Genomic DNA, 20257 nt, shown 5'->3' with positions numbered 1-20257 from the left:
CTCAGTGTGGTTTTGATTTGCATTTCTCTAATGGTCAGTGATGTTGAGCTTTTTTTCATAAAATTGTTGGCATTGGCCACATGTATGTCTTCTTTTGGAAAGTGTTCATGTCCTTTGCTCACTTTTTAGTAGGGTTGTTTGGCTTTTTCTTATAAATTTACATTCCTCATAGATGCTGGATATTAGGCCTTTGTTGGATACATAGTTTGCAAAAATTTTTCCCATCCTGTAGATTGTTTACTCTGTTGATAGTTTCTTTTGCTGTGCAGAAACTCTTTAGTTTAATTAGATCCCGTTTGCCAATTTTTGTTTTTGTTGCAATTGCTTTTGGTGTCCTCATCATTAAATCTTTGCCTATGTCTGTGTCCTGAATGGTATTGCCTAGGCTGTCTTCCAGGGTTATTATAGTTGTAGGTTTTACATTTAAGTCTTTAATCCATCTTGAGTTAATTTTTATGTATGGTGTAAGGAAGGGGTCCAGTTTCAATCTTCTGCATATGGTTATCCGGTTATCCCAGCACCATTTATTGAATATAGGTAGTCCTTTTCCTATTGCTTGTTTTTGTCAGGTTGGTCAAAGATCAGATAGTTGTAGGTGTGCAGTCTAGGCTATTTAATGGACAAAGCTAGGAAAAAAAAATTTAAGCATGAGTTCATCCTTTGTATTTGCAATTTAATTTTAATTTTGTAGTGTTTTCACTAATTTGATTTTACAGTTGTATCTCTTTTACACAGAAAATTGATTTCTAATATAATTTACATTAAAATTAAGTTTTCTTGAGTTCTACCATAAAATTCACTCTTTTAAAGTGTTTTTAATGGCCTTTAGTGTATACACAGAGTGTTATAGTCATGGCCTAATTGTAGAATATTTTCATGACACCAAAGAAACCTTGTGCCCATTAAAAGTCATTCCCCTCCCACCAGTTGCCTTACATGTAGGAAACCACTAAATCGACTTTCTGTCTCCAAAGATCTGCCCACTCTGGATATTTCATATAAATGAATAACACAATATGTGGTCTTTGGTATCTGGCCTCTTTCACTTAGCATATAGATTTCAAAGTTCACCCATGTTATAGTAGGCGTGAAGACTCCATTCCTTTTTATGGCTGAATATTCCATCCTATGGATATATATTTTGTTTGTCCATTTGTCAATTGATGGACATGAAGGTTTTTTCTTTTTTTTACTATTATGAAGGATGCTGCTATAAACGTTCGTGTCCAAGCTTTTATATGAGCATGTTTTCAACTTGAGTACACTCTTTGTTTTTTTATGTGGATTTGAGTTATTGTCCCTTCTTTCCAGCATGAAGAACTTATTTTATTATTTCTTATAAGGCAGGTGTGCCAGCAATGATTTTCTCTAGTTTGGTTTATATTGGAATGTCTTTATTTTCCCTTCCTATTTGAAAGATGTTTTTGATGGATATAGGATTCTTGGCTGACAGGTGTGTGTGTGTGTGTGTGTGTGTGTGTGTGTGTGTGTGTGTGTTTTCTTCACTTTGAATGTGTCAAGTCACTGCCTTCTGTCCTCCATTATTTTAGATGACGAGTCACTCTTACTGTGATTCCCTTGTACATAATAAGCTGGGGGTTTTTTTGTTTGTTTTTGGTTTTTGGCCACTTTAGAGATTTATCTTTATCTTTAGCTTTCAGCAGTTTGTGATGTATCCAAATGTGAATATCTTTTTTTTATTATTATTATACTTTAAGTTCTAGGGTACGTGTGCACAACGTGCAGGTTTGTTACATATGTATATATGTGCCATGTTGGTGTACTGTACCCATTAACTCGTCATTTACATTAGGTATATCTCCTAGTGCTATCCCTCCCCACTCCCTGCTCTGCACAACAGGCCCCGGTGTGTGGTGTTCCCCTTACCGTGTCGAAGTAATCTCATTGTTCAGTTCCCACCTATGAGTGAGAACATGCAGTGTTTGGTTTTCTGTTCTTGCGATAGTTTACTGAGAACGATGGTTTCCAGCTGCATCCATGTCCCTACAAAGAACATGAACTCATCCTTTTTTATGGGTGCATAGTATTCCATGGTGTATGTGTGCCACATTTTCTTAATTCAGTCTGTCACTGATGGACATTTGGGTCGATGCCAAGTCTTTGCTATTGTGAATAGTGCCGCAATAAACATACGTGTGCATGTGTCTTTATAGCAGCATGGTTTATAATCCTTTGAGTATATACCCAGTAATGGGATGGCTGGGTCAAATGGTATTTCTAGTTCTAGATCCTTGAGGAATCACCACAGTGTTTTCCACAATGGTTGAACTAGTTGACAGGCCCACCAACAGTGTAAAAGTATTCCTATTTCTCCACATCCTCTCCAGTACCTGTTGTTTCCTAATTTTTTAATGATTGCTATTCTAACTGGTGTGAGATGATATCTCATTGTGATTTTGGTTTGCATGTCTCTGATGGCAAGCAATGATGAGCATTTTTTCATGTGTCTGTTGGCTGTATAAATGTCTTCTTTTGAGAAGTGTCTGTTCATACCCTTTGCCAATTTTTTGATGGGGTTGTTTGTTTTTTTCTTGTAAATTTGTTTGAGTTCTTTGTAGGTTCTGGATATTAGCCCTTTGTCAGATGAGTAGATTGCAGAAATTTTCTCCCATTCTGTAGGTTGCCTGTTCACTCTGATGGTAGTTTCTTTTGCTGTGCAGAAGCTGTTTAGTTTAATTAGATCCCAGTTGTCAATTTTGGCTTTTGTTGCCATTGCTTTTGGTGTTTTAGACATGAAGTCCTTGCCCATGCCTATGTCCTAAATGGTATTACCTAGGTTTTCTTCTAGGGTTTTTATAGTTTTAGGTCTAACATTTAAGTCTCTAATCCATCTTGAATTAATGTTCGTCTAAGGAGTAAGGAAAGGATCCAGTTTCAGCTTTCTACTTATGGCTAGCCAATTTTCCCAGCACCATTTATTAAATAGGGAATCCTTTCCCCATTTCTTGTTTTTGTCAGGTTTGTCAAAGATCAAATGGTTGTAGATGTGTGGTATTCTTTCTGAGGGCTCTGTTCTGTTCCATTGGTCTATATCTCTGTTTTGGTACCAGTACCATGCTGTTTTGGTTACTGTAGCCTTGTAGTATAGTTTGAAGTCAGGTAGCATGATGCCTCCAGCTTTGTTCTTTTGACTTAGGATTTTCTTGGCAATGTGGGGGTCTTTTTGGGTTCCATATGAACTTTAAAGCAGTTTTTTCAAATTCTATGAAGAAAGTCTTTGGTAGCTTAATGGGGATGGCATGGAATCTATAAATTACCTTGGGCAGTATGGCCATTTTCACAATATTGATTCTTCCTATCCATGAGCATGGTATGTTCTTCCATTTGTTTGTGTCGTCTTTTATTTCACTGAGCAGTGGTTTGTAGTTCTCCTTGAAGAGATCCTTTACATCCCTTGTAAGTTGGATTCCTATGTATTTTGTTCTCTTTGAAGCTATCGTGAATGGGAGTTCATTCATGATTTGGCTCTCTGTTTGTCTGTTATTGGTGTATAAGAATGCTTGTGATTTTTGCACATTAATTTTGTATACTGAGACTTTGCTGAAGTTGTTTATCAGCTTAAGGAGATTTTGGGCTGAGACAATGGGGTTTTCTAAATATACAATCATGTCATCTGCAAACAGGGACAATTTGACTTCTTCTTTTCCTAACTGTATACCCTTTATTTCTTTCTCTTGCCTAATTGCCCTAGCCAGAACTTCCAACACTTGTTGAATAGGAGTGGTGAGAGAGGGCATCCCTGTCTTGTGCCAGTTTTCAAAGGGAATACTTCCAGTTTTTGCCCATTCAGTATGATATTGGCTGTGGGTTTGTCATAAATAGCTCTTATTATTTTGAGATACGTTCCATCAATACCGAATTTATTGAGAGTTTTTAGCATGAAGGGCTGTTGAATTTTGTCAAAGGCCTTTTCTGCATCTATTGAGGTAATTACGTGGTTTTTGTCTTTGGTTCTGTTGATAGGCTGGCTTATGTTTATTGATTTGCGTATGTTCAACCAGCCTTGCACCCCAGGGATGAAGCCCACTTGATCATGATGCATAAGCTTTTTGATGTGCTCCTGGATTTGGTTTGCCAGTATTTTATTGAGGATTTTTGCATCGATGTTCATCAGGGATACTGGTCTAAAATTCTCTTTTTTTGTTGTGTCTCTGCCAGGTTTTGGTATCAGGATGATGCTGGCCTCATAAAATGAGTTAGGGAGGATTCCCTCTTTTTCTATTGATTGGAATAGTTTCAGAAGGAATGGTACCAGCTCCTTCTTGTACCTCTGGTAGAATTTGGCTGTGAATCTGTCTGGTCCTGAACTTTTTTTGTTTGATAGGCTATTAATTATTGCCTCAATTTCAGAGCCTGCTATTGGTCTATTCAGGGATTCAACTTCTTCCTGGTTTAGTCTTGGGAGAGTGTAAGTGTCCAGGAAATTATCCATTTCTTCTAGGATTTCTAGTTTATTTACATTGAGGTGTTTATAGTATTCTCTGATGGTAGTTTGTATTTCTGTGGGGTTGGTGGTGATATCCCCTTTATCATTTTTTATTGCATCTCTTTGATTCTTCTCTCTTCTTTATTAGTCTTGCTAGTGGTCTATCAATTTTGTTGATCTTTTCAAAAAACCAACTCCTGGATTCATTGATTTTTTGAAGGGTTTTTTGTTTCTCTATCTCTTTCAGTTCTGCTCTGATCTTAGTTTTTTCTTGCCTTCTGCTAGCTTTTGAATGTGTTTGCTCTTGCTTCTCTAGTTCTTTTAATTGTGATGTTAGGGTATCAATTTTAGATCTTTTCTGCTTTCTCTTGTGGGCATTTAGTGCTATAAATTTCCCTCTACACACTGCTTTAAATGTGTCCCAGAGATTCTGGTATGTTGTATCTTTGTTCTCATTGGTTTCAAAGAACATGTTTATTTCTGGCTTCATTTCGTTATTTTCCCAGTAGTCATTCAGGAGCAAGTTGTTCAGTTTCCATGTAGTTGTGCGGTTTTGAGTGAGTTTCTTAATCTTGAGTTCTAATTTGATTGCACTGTGGTCTGAGAGGCAGTTAGTTGTGATTTTTGTTCTTTTACATTTGCTGAGGAGTACTTTACTTCCAATTCTGTGGTCGATTTTAGAATATGTGCGATGTGGTGCTGAGAAGAATGTATATTCTGTTGATTTGGGGTGGAGAGTTCTGTAGATGTCTATTAGGTCTGCTTGGTGCAGAGTTGAGTTCAATTCCTAGATATCCTTGTTAACTTTCTGTCTCACTGATCTGTCAAATGTTGACAGTGGGGTGTTAAAGTCTCCCATTATTATTGTATGGGAGTCTAAGTCTCTTTGTAAGTCTTTAAGGACTTGCTTTAAGAATCTGGGTGCTCGGCCGGGCGCGGTGGCTCAAGCCTGTAATCCCAGCACTTTGGGAGGCCGAGATGGGTGGATCACGAGGTCAGGAGATCGAGACCATCCTGGCTAACACAGTGAAACCCCGTCTCTACTAAAAAAAAAGATACAAAAAACTAGCCGGGCGAGGTGGTGGGTGTCTGTGGTCCCAGCTACTCGGGAGGCTGAGGCAGGAGAATGGCGGGAACCCGGGAGGCGGAGCTTGCAGTGAACTGAGATCTGGCCACTGCACTCCAGCCTGGGTGACAGAGTGAGACTCCGTCTCAAAGAAAAAAAAAAAAAAAAAAAAGAATCTGGGTGCTCCTGTATTGGGTGCATATATATTTAGGATAGCTCTTCCTGATGAATTGATCCCTTTACCATTATGTAATGGCCTTATTTGTCTCTTTTGATCTTTGATAGTTTAAAGTCTGTTTTATCATAGACTAGGATTGCAACCCCTGCTTTTTTTTTGTTTTCCATTTGCTTGGTAGATGTTCCTCCATCCCTTTATTTTGAGTGTATGTGTGTCTCTGCATGTGAGATGGGTCTCCTGAATACAGCAAACTGATGGGTCTTGACTCTTTATCCAATTTACCAGTCTGTGTCTTTTAATTGGACCATTTAGTCCATTTACATTTAAGGTTAATATTGTTATGTGTGAACTTGATCCTGTCATTATGATATTAGCTGATTATTTTGCTCGTTAGTTGATGCGGTTTCTTCCTAGCATCGATGGACTTTACATTTTGGTATGTTTTTGCAATGGCTGGTACCTGTTGTTCCTTTCTATGTTTAGTGCTTCCTTCAGGATCTCTTGTAGGGCAGGCCTGGTGGTGACAGAATCTCTAAGCATTTGCTTGTCTGTAAAGGATTTTATTTCTCCTTCACTTATGAAACTTAGTTTGGCTGGATATGAAATTCTGGGTTGAAAATTCTTTCCTTTAAGAATGCTGAATATTGGCCCCCACTCTCTTCTGGCTTGGAGAGTTTCTGCCGAGAGATCTTCTGTTAGTCTGATGGGCTTCCCTTTGTGGGTAACCCGTCCTTTCTCTCTGGCTGCCCTTAACATTTTTTCCTTCATTTAAACTTCGGTGAATCTGACAATTATGTGTCTTCGAGTTGCTCTTTTCGAGGATTATCTTGGTGGCATTCTCTGTATTTCCTGAATTTGAATGTTGGCCTGCCTTACTAGGTTGGGGAAGTTCTCCTGGATGATATCCTGCAGAGTGTTTTCCAACTTGGTTCCATTTGCCCCGTCACTTTGAGGCACACCAATCAGACGTAGATTTGGTCTTTTCACATAGTCCCATAGTTCTTGGAGGCTTTGTTAATTTATTTTTACTCTTTTTTCTCTACACCTCTGTTCTCACTTCATTTCATTCATTTGATCTTCAGTCACTGATACTCTTTCTTCCAGTTGATCAAGTCAGTTACTGAAGCTTGTGCATTTGTCACGTAGTTTTCGTGTCATGGTTTTCATCTCTATCAGTTCTTTTATGGTCTTCTCTGCATTGATTATTCTAGTTATCCATTCATCCATTGTTTTTTCAAGGTTTTTAGTTTCTTTGCGCTGGGTACGTAGTTCCTCCTTTAGCTCTGAGAAATTTGATTGACTGAAGCCTTCTTCTCTCAACTTGTCAAAGTCATTCTCCATCCAGCTTTGTTCCATTGCTGGCGATGAGCTGCATTCCTTTGGAGGGGGAGGTGCGCTCTGATTTTTTGAATTTCCAGCTTTTTTGCACTACTTTTTCCCCATCTTTGTGGTTTTGTCTTTGGTCTTTGATGGTGATATACTGATGGGGTTTTGGTGTGGGTGTCCTTTCTGTTTGTTAGTTTTCCTTCTAACAGTCAGGACCCTCAGCTGCAGGTCTGTTGGAGTTTGCTGGAGGTCCACTCCAGACCCTGTTTGCCTGGGTATCAGCAGCGGAGGCTGCAGAAGATAGAATATTGCTGAACAGCGAGTGTTTCTGTCTGATTCTTGCTCTGGAAGCTTCATCTCAGGGGGTGTACCCAGCCATGTGAGGTGTGAGGTGTCGGTCTGCACCCAGTGGGGCATGTCTCCCAGTTAGGCTACTCAGGTATCAGTGATCCACTTGAGCAGGCAGTCTGTCCATTCTCAGATCTCAACCCTCTGTGCTGGGAGAACCACTGCTCTCTTCAAAGCTGTCAGACAGGGACATTTACATCTGCAGAGGTTTCTGCTGCTTTTTCTTTAGCTATGCCCTGTCCCCAGAGTTGGAGTCCACAGAGGCAGGCAGGCCTCCTTGAGCTGTGTTGGGCTCCACCCAATTTGAGCTTCCTGGTGGCTTTGTTTACCTACTTAAGCCTCCACAATGGTGGGCGCCCCTCCCCCAGCCTTGCTGCTGCCTTGCAGTTAGATCTCAGACTGCTGTGCTAGCAATGAGGGAGGCTTGTGGGTGTGGGATCCTCTGGGCCAGGTGCGGGATGTAATTTCCTGGTGTGCCATTTGCTAAGTCCCTTGGTAAAGTGCAGTATTAGGGTGGGAGTTACCTGATTTTCCAGGTGTTGTGTGTCTGTTTCCCTTGGCTAGCAAAAGGAATTCCCTTCCCCCTTGTGCTTCACAGCTCTGCTTCAGCTCTCGCTGGTTGGGCTGTACCCACTGACCAGTACCGACTGTCCAACACGCCCCAGTGAGATGAACCTGGTACCTCAGTTGAAAATGCAGAAATCACCCATCTTCTTTGTCGCTCACACTGGGAGCTGGAGGCTGGAGCTGTTCCTATTTGGCCATGTTGGGTGCCCCTCTGTGAATATCTTTTTGTTGATTCTACCAGGGATTCTTTGAGCTCTTGAATATGTTTTTATCCCATTTGCAAAGTTTTTATTTCTTCAAGTATTTTTTCTGTTCTTTTTTTCTTTGGTTCTCCCATTACATGTAATTTAGTGGACTTAATGTCCTCCATTTCTGTGACAATCTGTTCGTGTGTCTTCATACTTTTTCTCTCTGTTCTTCAAATTATATACAGTAGTCCCCACCACCCCATCTGCAATTTTATGTTCTGCCATTTCGGGTATCCGTGGTCAACTATGGTCCAAAAATATTAAGTGGAAAATTCCAGAAGTAAACAATTCATAAGTTTTAATTGCATGCTATTCTGAGTAGTGTGATAAAATATCTCATGGTCTCATTCCATCCCACCTGGAATGTGAATCATCCCTTTGTCCAGCATGTACACACTATGTATACTACCCACCCATTGGTCACTTAGTGGCTGTCTTAGTTATCAGGTCCACTGTTGCAGGATTGCTGTGCTTGTGTCAAGTAACCCTTATTTTACTTAATAATGGCCCAAAAGCACAAGAACAGTGTTAGTGGCAATTTGGATATGCCAAAGAGAAGCCATAAAGTGCTTCCTTAAGTGAAAAAGTGAAAGTTCTCAACTTACTAAGGAAAGAAAAAAAAAGTTTGCTGAGGTTGCTAAGATCTACAGTAAGAATACATCTTATCTGTGAATTGTGAAGAAGGGAAAATAAATTTGTGCCTAGCATATATTGGTTAGGTACTATCCATTCAGGGATCCTTTTGGGGTCTTGAAGCACATCCCACATGAATAAGTGGGCACGTCTGCCTTCTCAACTTATCTACACGTTTACTGATTCTTCTGCTTGCTCAAATCTACTGTTGAATTCCTCCAGTGAATTTTTCAATTATGATTTTCTACTTAGGAATTTGAGTGTAGCTCCTTAAAAATTTCTTCTTATTGACGATCTCTATTTGATGCATTGTCATCATACTCTCCTTTAATTTTCTAAACATGGTTTCCTTCATTCTTCAAACATATTTATAATATCTTCTTTGAAGTCTTTGTTAAATCTAACATCTGCATCCTCCCCAAGAAAGTTTCTGCCTGTTTTTTGGTTTTTTTTTGTTTTTTTTTCCTGTGTAAAAAAGGGCTAGGGATCTCACTATGTGGGATGGGGGTCACACTTTATTGTTTCCTTGCATGTCTCACAATTTTTCATTGAAAATTGGACATTTTAGGTCATATATTGTAACAACTCTGGATTCTGATCCTTCCCAGGCTTATGGATGCTGTTTTGTTCTTGTTCTTGTTGTTCATTTATTTATTTGTTTAGTGACTTGGCTGGACTAATACTATGAAGTATATTTTTCCCCCACAGTAGGCAGCCTCTGATGTCTCTGCTTAGATAGTTGTCCCTTGTTTTTTTGTTTTTAAATTTGAGTTCCTAGGGGTTGCCCTGGGTCAGTCACTGATTGGTCAGAGGTCACGCTTAAGCCCCCTGGGCCAGTAAGGTTTTCATCCTTTTCCATTGGGTCTGTGTGTGACTTGGGAGCAACTTTTGAAGTTCAAGGAGTTTATATACCTGCCACTTTCAACTCAGGGACTGACAGCTTGGAAGTACCCTGTCTAGTTGATCTTGGGTGGCCACAGCCGTGGGCTTTTCCACAGTCTCCTGGACCACCAGTATCAAGTGTGAATTTTTTTACTGTCCCTCATCCCAATTTATCTGTTAAACTTCTGCTGGTCTGCATCTATTAGTATCACAGAGCTATTGGCCTACTCTGTTAGCCCTTATGATATCTATTTTTCTATGTCTATTATTTTTTGCATTGCTCTGGGACATGAATGTACTACACTCTGTTCCAAATAAAGTCAAAGGCAGGGCTGCAGAGCTGCAAGTCCTCACAGCTTGCTCAGCCCCCAGCCTGGTTAGGGCCTCTGTGTTACTGAGCAGGAGCTGGGGATATGGGAAACTCTGTTTTGTTTGCCCTGCCAAGGGTCTGCCTGTAGAGCAGGACATTAGGGTGTGAGTACTGGCACTACCAAACAGCGACAGCTGCCCATACGGAAGAAGGGGAGGATGAGTGCTGAGTGCTACCGTTTCCTAGATCTTCATCTGGGATAGATCTTGATCTTCAGCAATAGGAAAGTGGGGTACATGGGCACCTCACTGGCTGCAAGCCTGCCCAGAATAGTTCTGAAACCTGGAGCTAGAGGGATGGATGCAGCCCATGGTTCAAATGGCAGTTTCTTGCTGAGCTTCAGTAGATTTTATTGAATAAGTGTTTCTCAATTTATTATATACCCTTAGGTCAATTTCCAGATATTTTAAATGGTAGTCTTAGATTATTTTGACCAGTTAAATCAGTGTTTCTTTTCTTCTCTTTTCTTTTTTTGAGACAGAATCTCATGCTGTCACCCAGGCTGGAGTGCAGTGGAGTGATCTCAGCTCACTGCAACCTCTGCCTCTGTGGTTCAAGCGATTCTCCTGCCTCAGCCTCCCGAGTAGCTGGTAGTACAGGCATGTGCCACCACGCCCGGCTAATTTTTTGTGTTTTTAGTAGAAATGGGGTTTCATCATGTTGACCAGGCTGGTCTCGAACTCTTGACCTCAGATGATCTGCCTGCCTCGGCCTCCCAAAGTTCTGGGATTACAGGCATAAGCCACTGCGCCTGGCCAAATCAATGTTTCTTTGAGGGAGAGAATTCATCAAGCTCTTCATTGCACCATTTTGGAAGTCCCACCCACCCCCTGGATTGGTCTGTAATTTATAATTTTACTTATTTGCTTTAAATCAGGAGTCCCCAACTTTTTTGACACCAGGGATCAGTTTCTTGGAAGACAATTTTTCCATGGAGTGGAAGGAACGCTTTTGGGATGAAACTGTTCTACCATAGATCATCAGGCGTTACATTCTCATAAGGAGCGCACAACCTAGATCCCTCACATGCGCATTTCGCAATGGGGTTTATGCTCCTGTGAGAATCGAATGCCACCACTGATCAGTCAGATGCAGAGCTCAGGTGGTAATGCTCACTTACCCACTGCTCATCTCCTGCTGTGCAGCCTAGTTCCTAAAGCCCAGGGGCTGGGAACCCCTGCTTTAACTTGCAATATTAAAACATTGCAAAATGCCAGATACAATCATTTACTTAAAATAAAACTACAGAATGTAGTTTCAGTATTCTGTCATTTCTTTTGTATCTATCTCTTCAAACTTTGGCCTACTTTAAGGCAGGGCCTATGTTACATTCATTTCTGTTTGTATTATGCAGGGAGCATTAAGTAGGAAGTAATGGTCTTTTCAGCTTAAGAAAAAAGCTAAATACTATCTGTTTTTTGAATATATGAATCCACAATTACTTTACCCAGTAGTTTACCTTCAGAAGCTGAGTGATTAGCTAGTTACTAGGCTAGCCCCTAGTTGGTCTTCATTGTACACATATACATACAAACACACACTCACATATTTACCTTTTCATAATCTTTTCCCAGCAACTTTTCTCCTTTAAGTGTGTCTACTTGTAAAGGCTTTTTTTTTTTTTTTTTAAACTTATTAGATTTTAAAGGCGTAGTAACTATGGTCTGTACACTTTGGGAAACCAATGAAAATATTTGAAACATGAAATAAATTCTATATTGGCTAAAAAATACTGCAGAACCAAAATAAATGTCTGTAAAATGTGACATTCAGTCTACTTACCAACAGCAATTCAACAGTTAAAAAGTTACAAATAGGCCGGGCGCAGTGGCTCACACCTGTAATCCTAGCACTTCGGGAGGCCAAGGTGGGTGGGTTGCCTGAGCTCAGGAGTTCGAGACTAGCCTGGGCAACATGGTGAAACCCCATCTCTACTAAAATACAAAAAATTAGCCGGGCGTGGTGGCATGCGCCTGTAGTCCCACCTACTTGGGAGGCTGAGGCAGGAGAATTGCCAGAACCCGGGAGGCAGAGGTTGCAGTGAGCCGAGATTGCACCACCGTACTCCAGCCTGGGCAACAGAGTGAGAATCCATCTCTGGGGGAAAAAAAAAGTTATAAATAAATTATATTTAAGGTGGCATATGAGTAGATTTTAAGATATTTGATATAGGTAGAGTATCCTCAAAGGTCTTAAAGATCTTGTTCACCATATTTCACCCATAGATTAAAGAAAAAAATGAGGACTGTAAGGATTGGAAGCCAGGCCTGGTACCAGCTAATATGGCCCTCAGGAAAGATCCCCAACACTTTCACAAAGAAGAGAGGGTTTCATAATGTATTTAACATTTTCTACCCTGACGTGGGTAGAAAGACCGTGAAACCCCACTGTATACACTCAGACTTTTGCATTTTGATAGCTTCATTCATTCATTTGCTAACAAATATAAGCAATTTACCTAGCACCTATACTGTGCCTGGGATTCTAGTAATACTTTGGCTGAGGATACAGTGAAGGACAAGGTAATCTGGGCCCTTTCCTCATAGATCTTATATACTAGCTGGGGAAGTATAAAAATGTTTTTAATAATGTAAGTAAATTTATTCTTGCAGATTGTAATGTTATGAAGCACAGCGTTCTTTAGGGGAAGGAGTAAGTACATGTGGTAATCTTCCTTAGATTTGGAAGTTAGAGAAGGCCTTCTTATGAACTGATATTTAAGCTGAGGCATGAAGAAAGAGTTGGAGTGAAGCGGAGGGAGTGAGGAATGACTAATCAGAGGCCCTGGAGAAAAAGAGAGACTCACACACTTGTGGAAATCAAAGGCAGCCAGTGTGGCAGAAGCACTGAAGCACTGGGAGCCTGAAGAGGGTTTTGTGTAAGGAGGCTGTGGGGGTGTTGGAGTCAGGCAGGACCTCAAGGTCTTGAATACCAAGGGTCTTGAATTTTATTCCATTTGAAGTGTTTTGAGCACCCAGCATAACATAACCTTGACTGATTTTTAAAAAGATCTCCCTGAAAAATCTCCCTGGCAGAAGGGCAATTAGGAGGTTTTGTAATCGTCCAACTGAAAGATGATGAGACTTGGGCCAGTGAGATCGGGGAAGGGAGAGGAAAGTGGATGGATTCAATAAATACTTTAGAGGTAAGGGCCAGGCGCAGTGGTTCACGCCTGTAATTTCAGCACTTTGGGAGGCCAAGGCAGGTGGATCACCTGAGGTCAGGAGTTCAAGACCAGCCTGGCTAACATGGTGAACCCCCATCCCTACAAAAAAATACAAAAAATTAGCTGGGCATGGTGGTGCACCCTTGTGGTCCCAGCTACTCGGGAGGCTGAGGTATGAGAATCGCTTAAACCCAGGAGGCAGAGGTTACAGTGAGCCGAGATTGCACCATTGCACTCCGACCTGGGCAACAGAGTGAGACTCCATAATAAATAAATAAATGAACGTAAGAACAACTGGGTTGAAAAACACAAATATTCTCTTTAGTTCTATTTTGATACTGTCGCTAGCAGTTGAAGTCAAACCTAATACAAATGCTCATTGCATTACGATTTTAGGATGGTAAAACTTTAGTGTTTGACGATGTTTTATGATGTCTGTTAACTAATTATCACCTAACTCAGAGAACAGATCAAAAGTCATTTTAACTAGAAATAAAATGGGAATAATTAGTACCTCTTTATGCATTGGAAAACTTTCCATGCTTCTTTGACAGCAGAGGCAAAGGCATCATGGTACAAGGGAGTGATTGTGGGTTTTTGGAGCTCAACCAGCTCTACAATTTTGAACAAATCATTTTTCTAAACTTTAGTTTCAAATGGAGAAGATAATCTTTATTTCACAATATTTTTAAGAATGAAATAACTGATGGGCAACACATACTCTAATAGCTGTTCAATAACCATTCATTTTCTCAATTTACAAATAGCCTTTCCTATAATCTACACTATTCAGATTATTTGTTAAACCTTGAATTTTTTTTTAGAATTACAAGAATTTAACTCAATTCTCTTAATTTCCAGACAAAGAAATAACAGCCTAGGGAGATGAAGAGACTTGCCTGAGGACACAGAATGTACTGGGGGCAGAATAGAACCAGCACTATTTTCTCCAAACACCTGGCATGTTTCCAGTACACTACATTGCCTCATGCGTCTCCTCTAATGTTGAATGGAGGATTTTATAAGATATCCGTATATCCATTCCATCGCCTGCTTAAGAGACTAAAGAGGGTGGTGATTAATAGTGACCCTTTGTTCTCTTTGCTAGTTACATGCTATGGGAAAACTTCCTGGAACCAGAATGGCAGAGTTAAAAGCCAAGTATACCTTGCTGCATGACGCCGTGATGAGGTACGCAGTTTACCAGTATGGAGACATGATTAATCATCTTTAAATTTCTTACTGGTGATGAGACCTGTCTTCATTTGCATTCCCCCAAAAGCAGACCCTGAGGCAAGGATTTGCGTTCAGATAGTTTGAGAAGTGATACGAGAAAGCATCATGAGCAAGTGGCGAAGTGCAACTGGGAAGGAAGGAATCCAGCCTTGAACGGGCCATGTTCATCTGCGAGTTTATATGATGGGCTACTGGGGCTCAGCCTCACAGAGGAGCCTCTGAGTGGCTCACCTCAGCACTCTCCCCCTGAAGAGTGAAGAAACTGGAATATTTGCCCACCAGTTTCCACCATTCATTTTATTACAAATTACTCCCAGGGAGATTAGCTCTTGACACTTCTAGCTTGCCCTTTGACAAACGAAGCAAACTTTGATGGCCAGAGACAGCTCTCAGGCAGAGGGACACAGGTGCTGCTGAAATATGGCAACTGTCCACCAAAGCTGCCAGTGGGCAAGAGGATTCTGGTGGGACACTGACAGTCTCTGCATAGGCCACACCTGCAGGACCCTTCTCCCATGTCTGTTCATCACTCAGAGGTGTAGATTCTCCAACAACCCCAGCCTAAGTCTGCTGAGACCCTGTCTTTACTTCTCACCTCCTCCCCAAATCACAAGCTACTTACCTTGCAAGTCCCAGTCAGCAACAGGTCAGAAGAACAGGCTATCACAGAAGAGTGCAGCAAGCCTGCCTGAGCACTGGCTATTAGCCACTGGGAATTAAGAGGGCAGGGGAGTGAAGAAAAACCCTAATGTGCTGTGATTCTTTACCACTCCAAAGCCTCTTTCTTTCCTTTTCCCCCGTCTTGTCTCATGGCCTTGCATGGTGTCTTCATCAAAAGCCAAGGAGCAACAGCAGCAGATAGAAACTCCATGCTGCCACTCCCCAGCCGTCCTCTCCCCACAATTCCTAATCACTGCCCCTCCTTCTTATCTTGCCCAGAGATATTTGGCTACTTTGAGGGTGAAAGCATGAGGGAAGAGTGAACAACTTTGAGAAGAGGAGAACTGCATTCCTATGCAAACTTCAGGTGCACCCAGGTTCCTCACACCCCTCCAGAGCCCCCAGCCTTCGTTCCTTGTCCTCAAGCCCAAGCCAAGTCCTCACCCTCACACCTAATGGAGGTTCCATTCCCCTATAGCTGGTCACGCCTGCCAGTGTGTTCTCAGAGTCCTCAATACTCAGGAATTTTGAGACTTTAAGTGGAAAGTCTGGAGTCACCTTTTACAGCATACTTCACACTGCTTAACTGAGAGGAAATGCCATGCAGTTCTCTGGGCATCCCTCCAATCCTCTTTGCAAACACAAGGAATATCAGTGTTTCCTGCCCTCTGGATAGCTCTTCTCTAGAGCCCAGTGGAGATTTGCAGGGTGCTTTGACTTAACTTCCTCCTCCCCTGGCCCGCAACTCAGCTCCCTGGCCCCTAGTGACAAGTAGCAATACAGGACCTCAGCTACGGCGTTATTTCTTCCTCTTCCAGGTTGTGTTGCAAAACAGTTAACTTCCCTTCTGCTACCCACATTTTACCTCTTGACCACTTAGTTCCCTCTATTGCCATTGCAAACACTCACCATTCTCTCCTACTCCCAATGCCTGGTGGGTGGGAAAGATATGAAGCAGACGTTAACATTCGTGCTGCTAGGATTGCAGCTGGGCAGATATAGCCTGGAAATATTGAACTGAAACTGAAGGAGTCTTCCATAGAAACCGTGTTATAAGAGTTGTTAAAGTCTCTTCTACTGGTGTCATGTTTTAAGTACATGTGGGTAAGTTGCCATTTGTGTTCTGGCTGGAACCCTACCACCCTGTCCTTTCTGTGGAGAAACAGGCACTGTAGCCTGGGCCAACAGCTTACAATTTCACTAGCTGAAGCCTGACTTATTAAGGAGATCAGATAACTTTAGATTTGCAAAGTTTATTAGTATACATGGAAATTGAATTATAGGAGAATAATTGCAGCTTTCATTAGTGAAAATTATTTGAGGTTTCATTGTAGCTATTGTTATTGCTGTTTGGTACCTAACATCATGCCTGGAACGTGTTATGTCTCAGTAAATGTTTTGCTAGATACTGTTGAGCAAATAACATTGTAAAACCTGGGACAATGGATGTATCTGTACTGAATTGAGAATATCACAAAGGTGAGGCAGGCACAAGGTAACTTCAGTTGAGACTGGCTTGATCAAGTCATTGGGCGTCTCTGCAAATGAGCTGGAACTTGAAGATTTCTCTTGGTGAGGACAGTTGGTGGGGAGCACACATCAAAAGAGAGCTCTGGTTCTAAAACAGGAAGTGGTGAGGGCTTACTTCAAATAGGAGAGGTAGCTAATATAAGGGTTTCTGGGATATACGAATCCTATCTACTGGTAAGGTTGGGGCTGTTGCTAGCTGATGCTAGCTTGCAGCATAGAGGAGTTCTACAAGATACTGGAGATTACACCATGTCCTTTTTCTACATCCTCTGACAGATGTTTAGTCCTTTTCCCTATATAGGGCCAAGGCCATAGAACATAACTGGGATTGTAGGAATCTCCCTCTACTGTGACCTTCAAGTCCAGCTCTAACCAGTGTCCATCTTAGAATCAGAAATCTATAAATTTATTTATATTCATAATTGTGTATAGGAATTTCTCTTTCTAGTTTCCTAATAAAGTGTCTTTAGAAAAGTTTCTGTCTTATTTCACTAAGTGGGGAGAGATTTTCCTACAATTACGTTACAAGAATTCAAGGGAGCTAGGGTTGTTTGGGGAGTCCAAGGGGAAATCTCCTCTTTCCCTATCAATTATCCCCTTCTAGTAAGTCATAATCATTCTTCAAAGTCAAGTGCAAATGTCACATTCCCATTGAGTGATCCTTTTTCTGTTGTCTCCTGCTGTTGTGATCTGGACACCAGCAGTAGTACTTGTCATCTGGTATTCCTCCCTATCTGCCAGATTGTAAGATTCTTGAAGCTAGGAGCTAAGCCTTATTCACCTCTTGCACCTAGCCTAGTACAGTCATCTCTTGGTATCCATGGGGGATTGATTCCAGGAGCTCCCGCAGATACCAAAATCCATGGATACTCAAGTCCCTGATATAAAATGGTATAGTATTTGCATGTAACCTAATCACATCCTCCTGTATACTTTAAATCATTTCTAGATTACTTGCGATACTAATACAATGTAAATGCTATGTAAATGGTGGTTATGCTGTATTGTTTAGGGAATCATGACAACAAAAGTCTGTACATGTTCAGTAAAGAAACAATTTTTAAGTAAACATTTTATTTTGGAATAATTTTAGATTCATAGAAAAGTTGCAAAAATAATATATGAAGTTCCCATATATCCTTCACCCATTTTCCTCTAATGGGAGCATTTTTTTTTTTTTTTTTTTTTTTTTTTTTGAGACGGAGTCTCTGTCGCCCAGCCTGGAGTACAGTGGCCGGATCTCAGCTCACTGCAAGCTCCACCTCCTGGGTTTACGCCATTCTCCTGCCTCAGCCTCCCGAGTAGCTGGGACTACAGGCGCCTGCCACCTCGCCCGGCTAGTTTTTTGTATTTTTTAGTAGAGACAGGGTTTCACCATATTAGCCAGGATGGTCTCGATCTCCTGACCTCGTGATCCACCTGTCTCAGCCTCCCAAAGTGCTGGGATTACAGGCTTGAGCCACCGCGCCCGGCTGGGAGCATCTTACATAACCATGGTCGGTCAAAACTAGGAAGTTAACATTTGTATATGACTATTAATTGAACTCCAGATTCTCAACAGTTTTTCCACTAATGTTCTTTTTTTGTTCCAGGACCCAATGCAGTATACCCCACTATATTTAGTCCTCATGTCTGCTTGATCTCTGTGACAATTTCTCAGTGTTTCCTTGTTTTTTTAAAATCACGTTGACAGTTTTAAGAGTGCTAGTCGGGTATTCTATAGAATGTTTCTCAGTTTGGGATTTTTCTCATATTTAGACCAGAGTTAGGTGTTTTGGAGGAGAATACCACAAAGGTGAAGCAGACTCGATTTTTTAACAAAAATTTTCCCTTGTAGTTGATTGAATCCACAGATGTGGACCCACGGACATGAAGGGTCAACTGACTTGGCACAAAAATGTCAGAGTTGAGCTGAGCCCAGGAGTGGGGAGCAGCTATCCTCACTAGACCCCCACAGGAGCCACAAAGGGAACCGAGGGTGTACATGTCTCATTACATGAGTCTCTGTTTTTCATGTAACTCAGCACACAAGAGTCAGAGGTCCAACTGCTACAGAATGCCAAACGTTTCACTGAGCAAGTACAACAGCAGCAGTTTCACCTGCAGCAAGCTGATAATTTTCCAGAAGCATTCTCCACGGAGGTCTCCAAAATGAGAGAACAACTTCTCAAGTATCAAAATGAATATAATGCAGTGAAGGAAAGAGAGTTCCATAATCAGTACAGATTAAATAGGTAAGTGAACAATGCTCTCCAGCACACTGAAAAGTCATTTCCTCATAAATAGAAAAAAAAAATGAGATGAAGTTGGAGGTAACTGAAGGAGTAGGAGACAGCAATATGATGATGATTGCAAGCCTAGTTCTCTTGAATCCTTAGAATGGAATGAGAAGTCCCTGAACAAGAAAATTACACTTCTCGAATAAAAGCTCAGGTGACAGAGATGCCTGCTGTGTTTTTCATGTCAGGAAAGCCATCTCATTGACAGCTGCAGCCAAAGAACACACTCCATCAAACAAGTTCTTAGCGCTCCCTTGCCCTCCCCCTGCCCTGGCAGTGGCCCCTCATGCGTGCAGTACCAGAGCACGCATCTGCATGGTGGGCGCTTCTCCCCACATGCGTTTTCCAAACAAGCCTCCGTGAGCTGAGGTTCACATCTCATCTGGCCCACTCTATTCTTCTAAGAGAACAGCAACAGGACCACATACGCAAACTTCATCTCCTACTACTAGGCTATTCCTCAGGATCAAGGAGAAAAGGTATATCCTTTTGGAAGACACATTTACTTATCCAAATTTAGAGGACGTCATTTAGTGAACTAAAGCAGACATTAAGTGCTAAAAGGGGAAGTGTTATTTTCAAAATCTCTTCTAACTTTCCTCCCAGGGAGTAGCAAGTCAGTGGAAGGGTTTGTTCAGCAAGTCATACTATTTAGATTGAATTTGAAAATGATGGCAATTCAAGTTTTCTGCTGTGGTGTGCTGTGTGCTGTGCCTGGGTACAGGGGAGAAAGCAAAACCATTTCTCCTAGAGTTTGTTACCATTTAAGGTGGCAGAACTTTCTCTGGCTATTTTTAAGAGGTGGACTTCTGACAGTGCAAATATAATTCAGTCCTTCCTAGAGATAAGCAAATGACTTGAGCAACCTCTCGAAGACCTTAGAAGCCCTGGGTTTAAAATCTTCTCTTTGGGGCCTATTTTTTCACTGGTGGTGGGTGTGGGTGGGGTGTGAATAAAGAAGGTCAGTTTAATCAAGACATCCTATTCGGGGGGGAAATGGGAGGTTTTTTGTCTTTCAATCTAAACTTGTTTCAGGCTTTCCAGTGACATCTATAAAAAGAAAGCCCAGCTATTTCTGTGCTCTGTAAGCGCTCTTTCAGTTGAGAAAATACTGAAATTAAAACAATTGGTGGTTGTTCATTAGTATTGAAAATGTGAATGCTTGACATTTCCGTGAAAGAGTAAGAAGAACATAAGTCAGTTGATATTTAAATTGTTTAGAATTTCCAACTATTCCTGCCAAGAGAAAAAAAACAAAAACAAAAACCAGAACTGTTGCCCTTTAGGTATAGACAGGCAGATTATTCACTGAGATGGGAAG

At 41.2% G+C, this 20257-nt stretch overlaps 1 protein-coding gene and 1 long non-coding RNA gene across 24 annotated transcripts in view; one reads left to right on the top strand and one right to left on the bottom strand.

Annotated features, from left to right (window-relative positions):
- The window catches only part of CCDC146 (coiled-coil domain containing 146), a 245750-nt gene that overhangs the window by 117005 nt on the left and 108488 nt on the right, over window positions 1-20257 (top strand). For 7 of the 23 annotated variants that reach the window (XM_045387553.2, XM_074035684.1, XM_015447856.3 and 4 more), the window contains 2 exons: window positions 14340-14422; window positions 18682-18891. The exons of 4 other annotated variants lie outside the window; for them this stretch is intronic. In XM_045387553.2, the coding sequence (XP_045243488.1) occupies window positions 14340-14422; window positions 18682-18891 (293 nt within the window). Of the gene's footprint in view, window positions 1-14339; window positions 14423-18681; window positions 18892-19205; window positions 19416-20257 lie in introns of those variants that run through there. 12 more of the 23 variants (XM_074035691.1, XM_045387558.2, XM_074035686.1 and 9 more) reach the window with 3 other exon arrangements.
- The window catches only part of LOC141409908 (uncharacterized), a 34423-nt gene that overhangs the window by 11975 nt on the left and 2191 nt on the right, over window positions 1-20257 (bottom strand). The gene's annotated exons all lie outside the window — the stretch shown is intronic.

The sequence above is a fragment of the Macaca fascicularis genome, chromosome 3 (assembly GCF_037993035.2).
Source record: "Macaca fascicularis isolate 582-1 chromosome 3, T2T-MFA8v1.1".
Lineage (NCBI taxonomy): Eukaryota > Metazoa > Chordata > Mammalia > Primates > Cercopithecidae > Macaca > Macaca fascicularis.
Note: the sequence above shows the minus strand (reverse complement) of the source record. Positions and strands in the feature narration are given on the sequence as shown.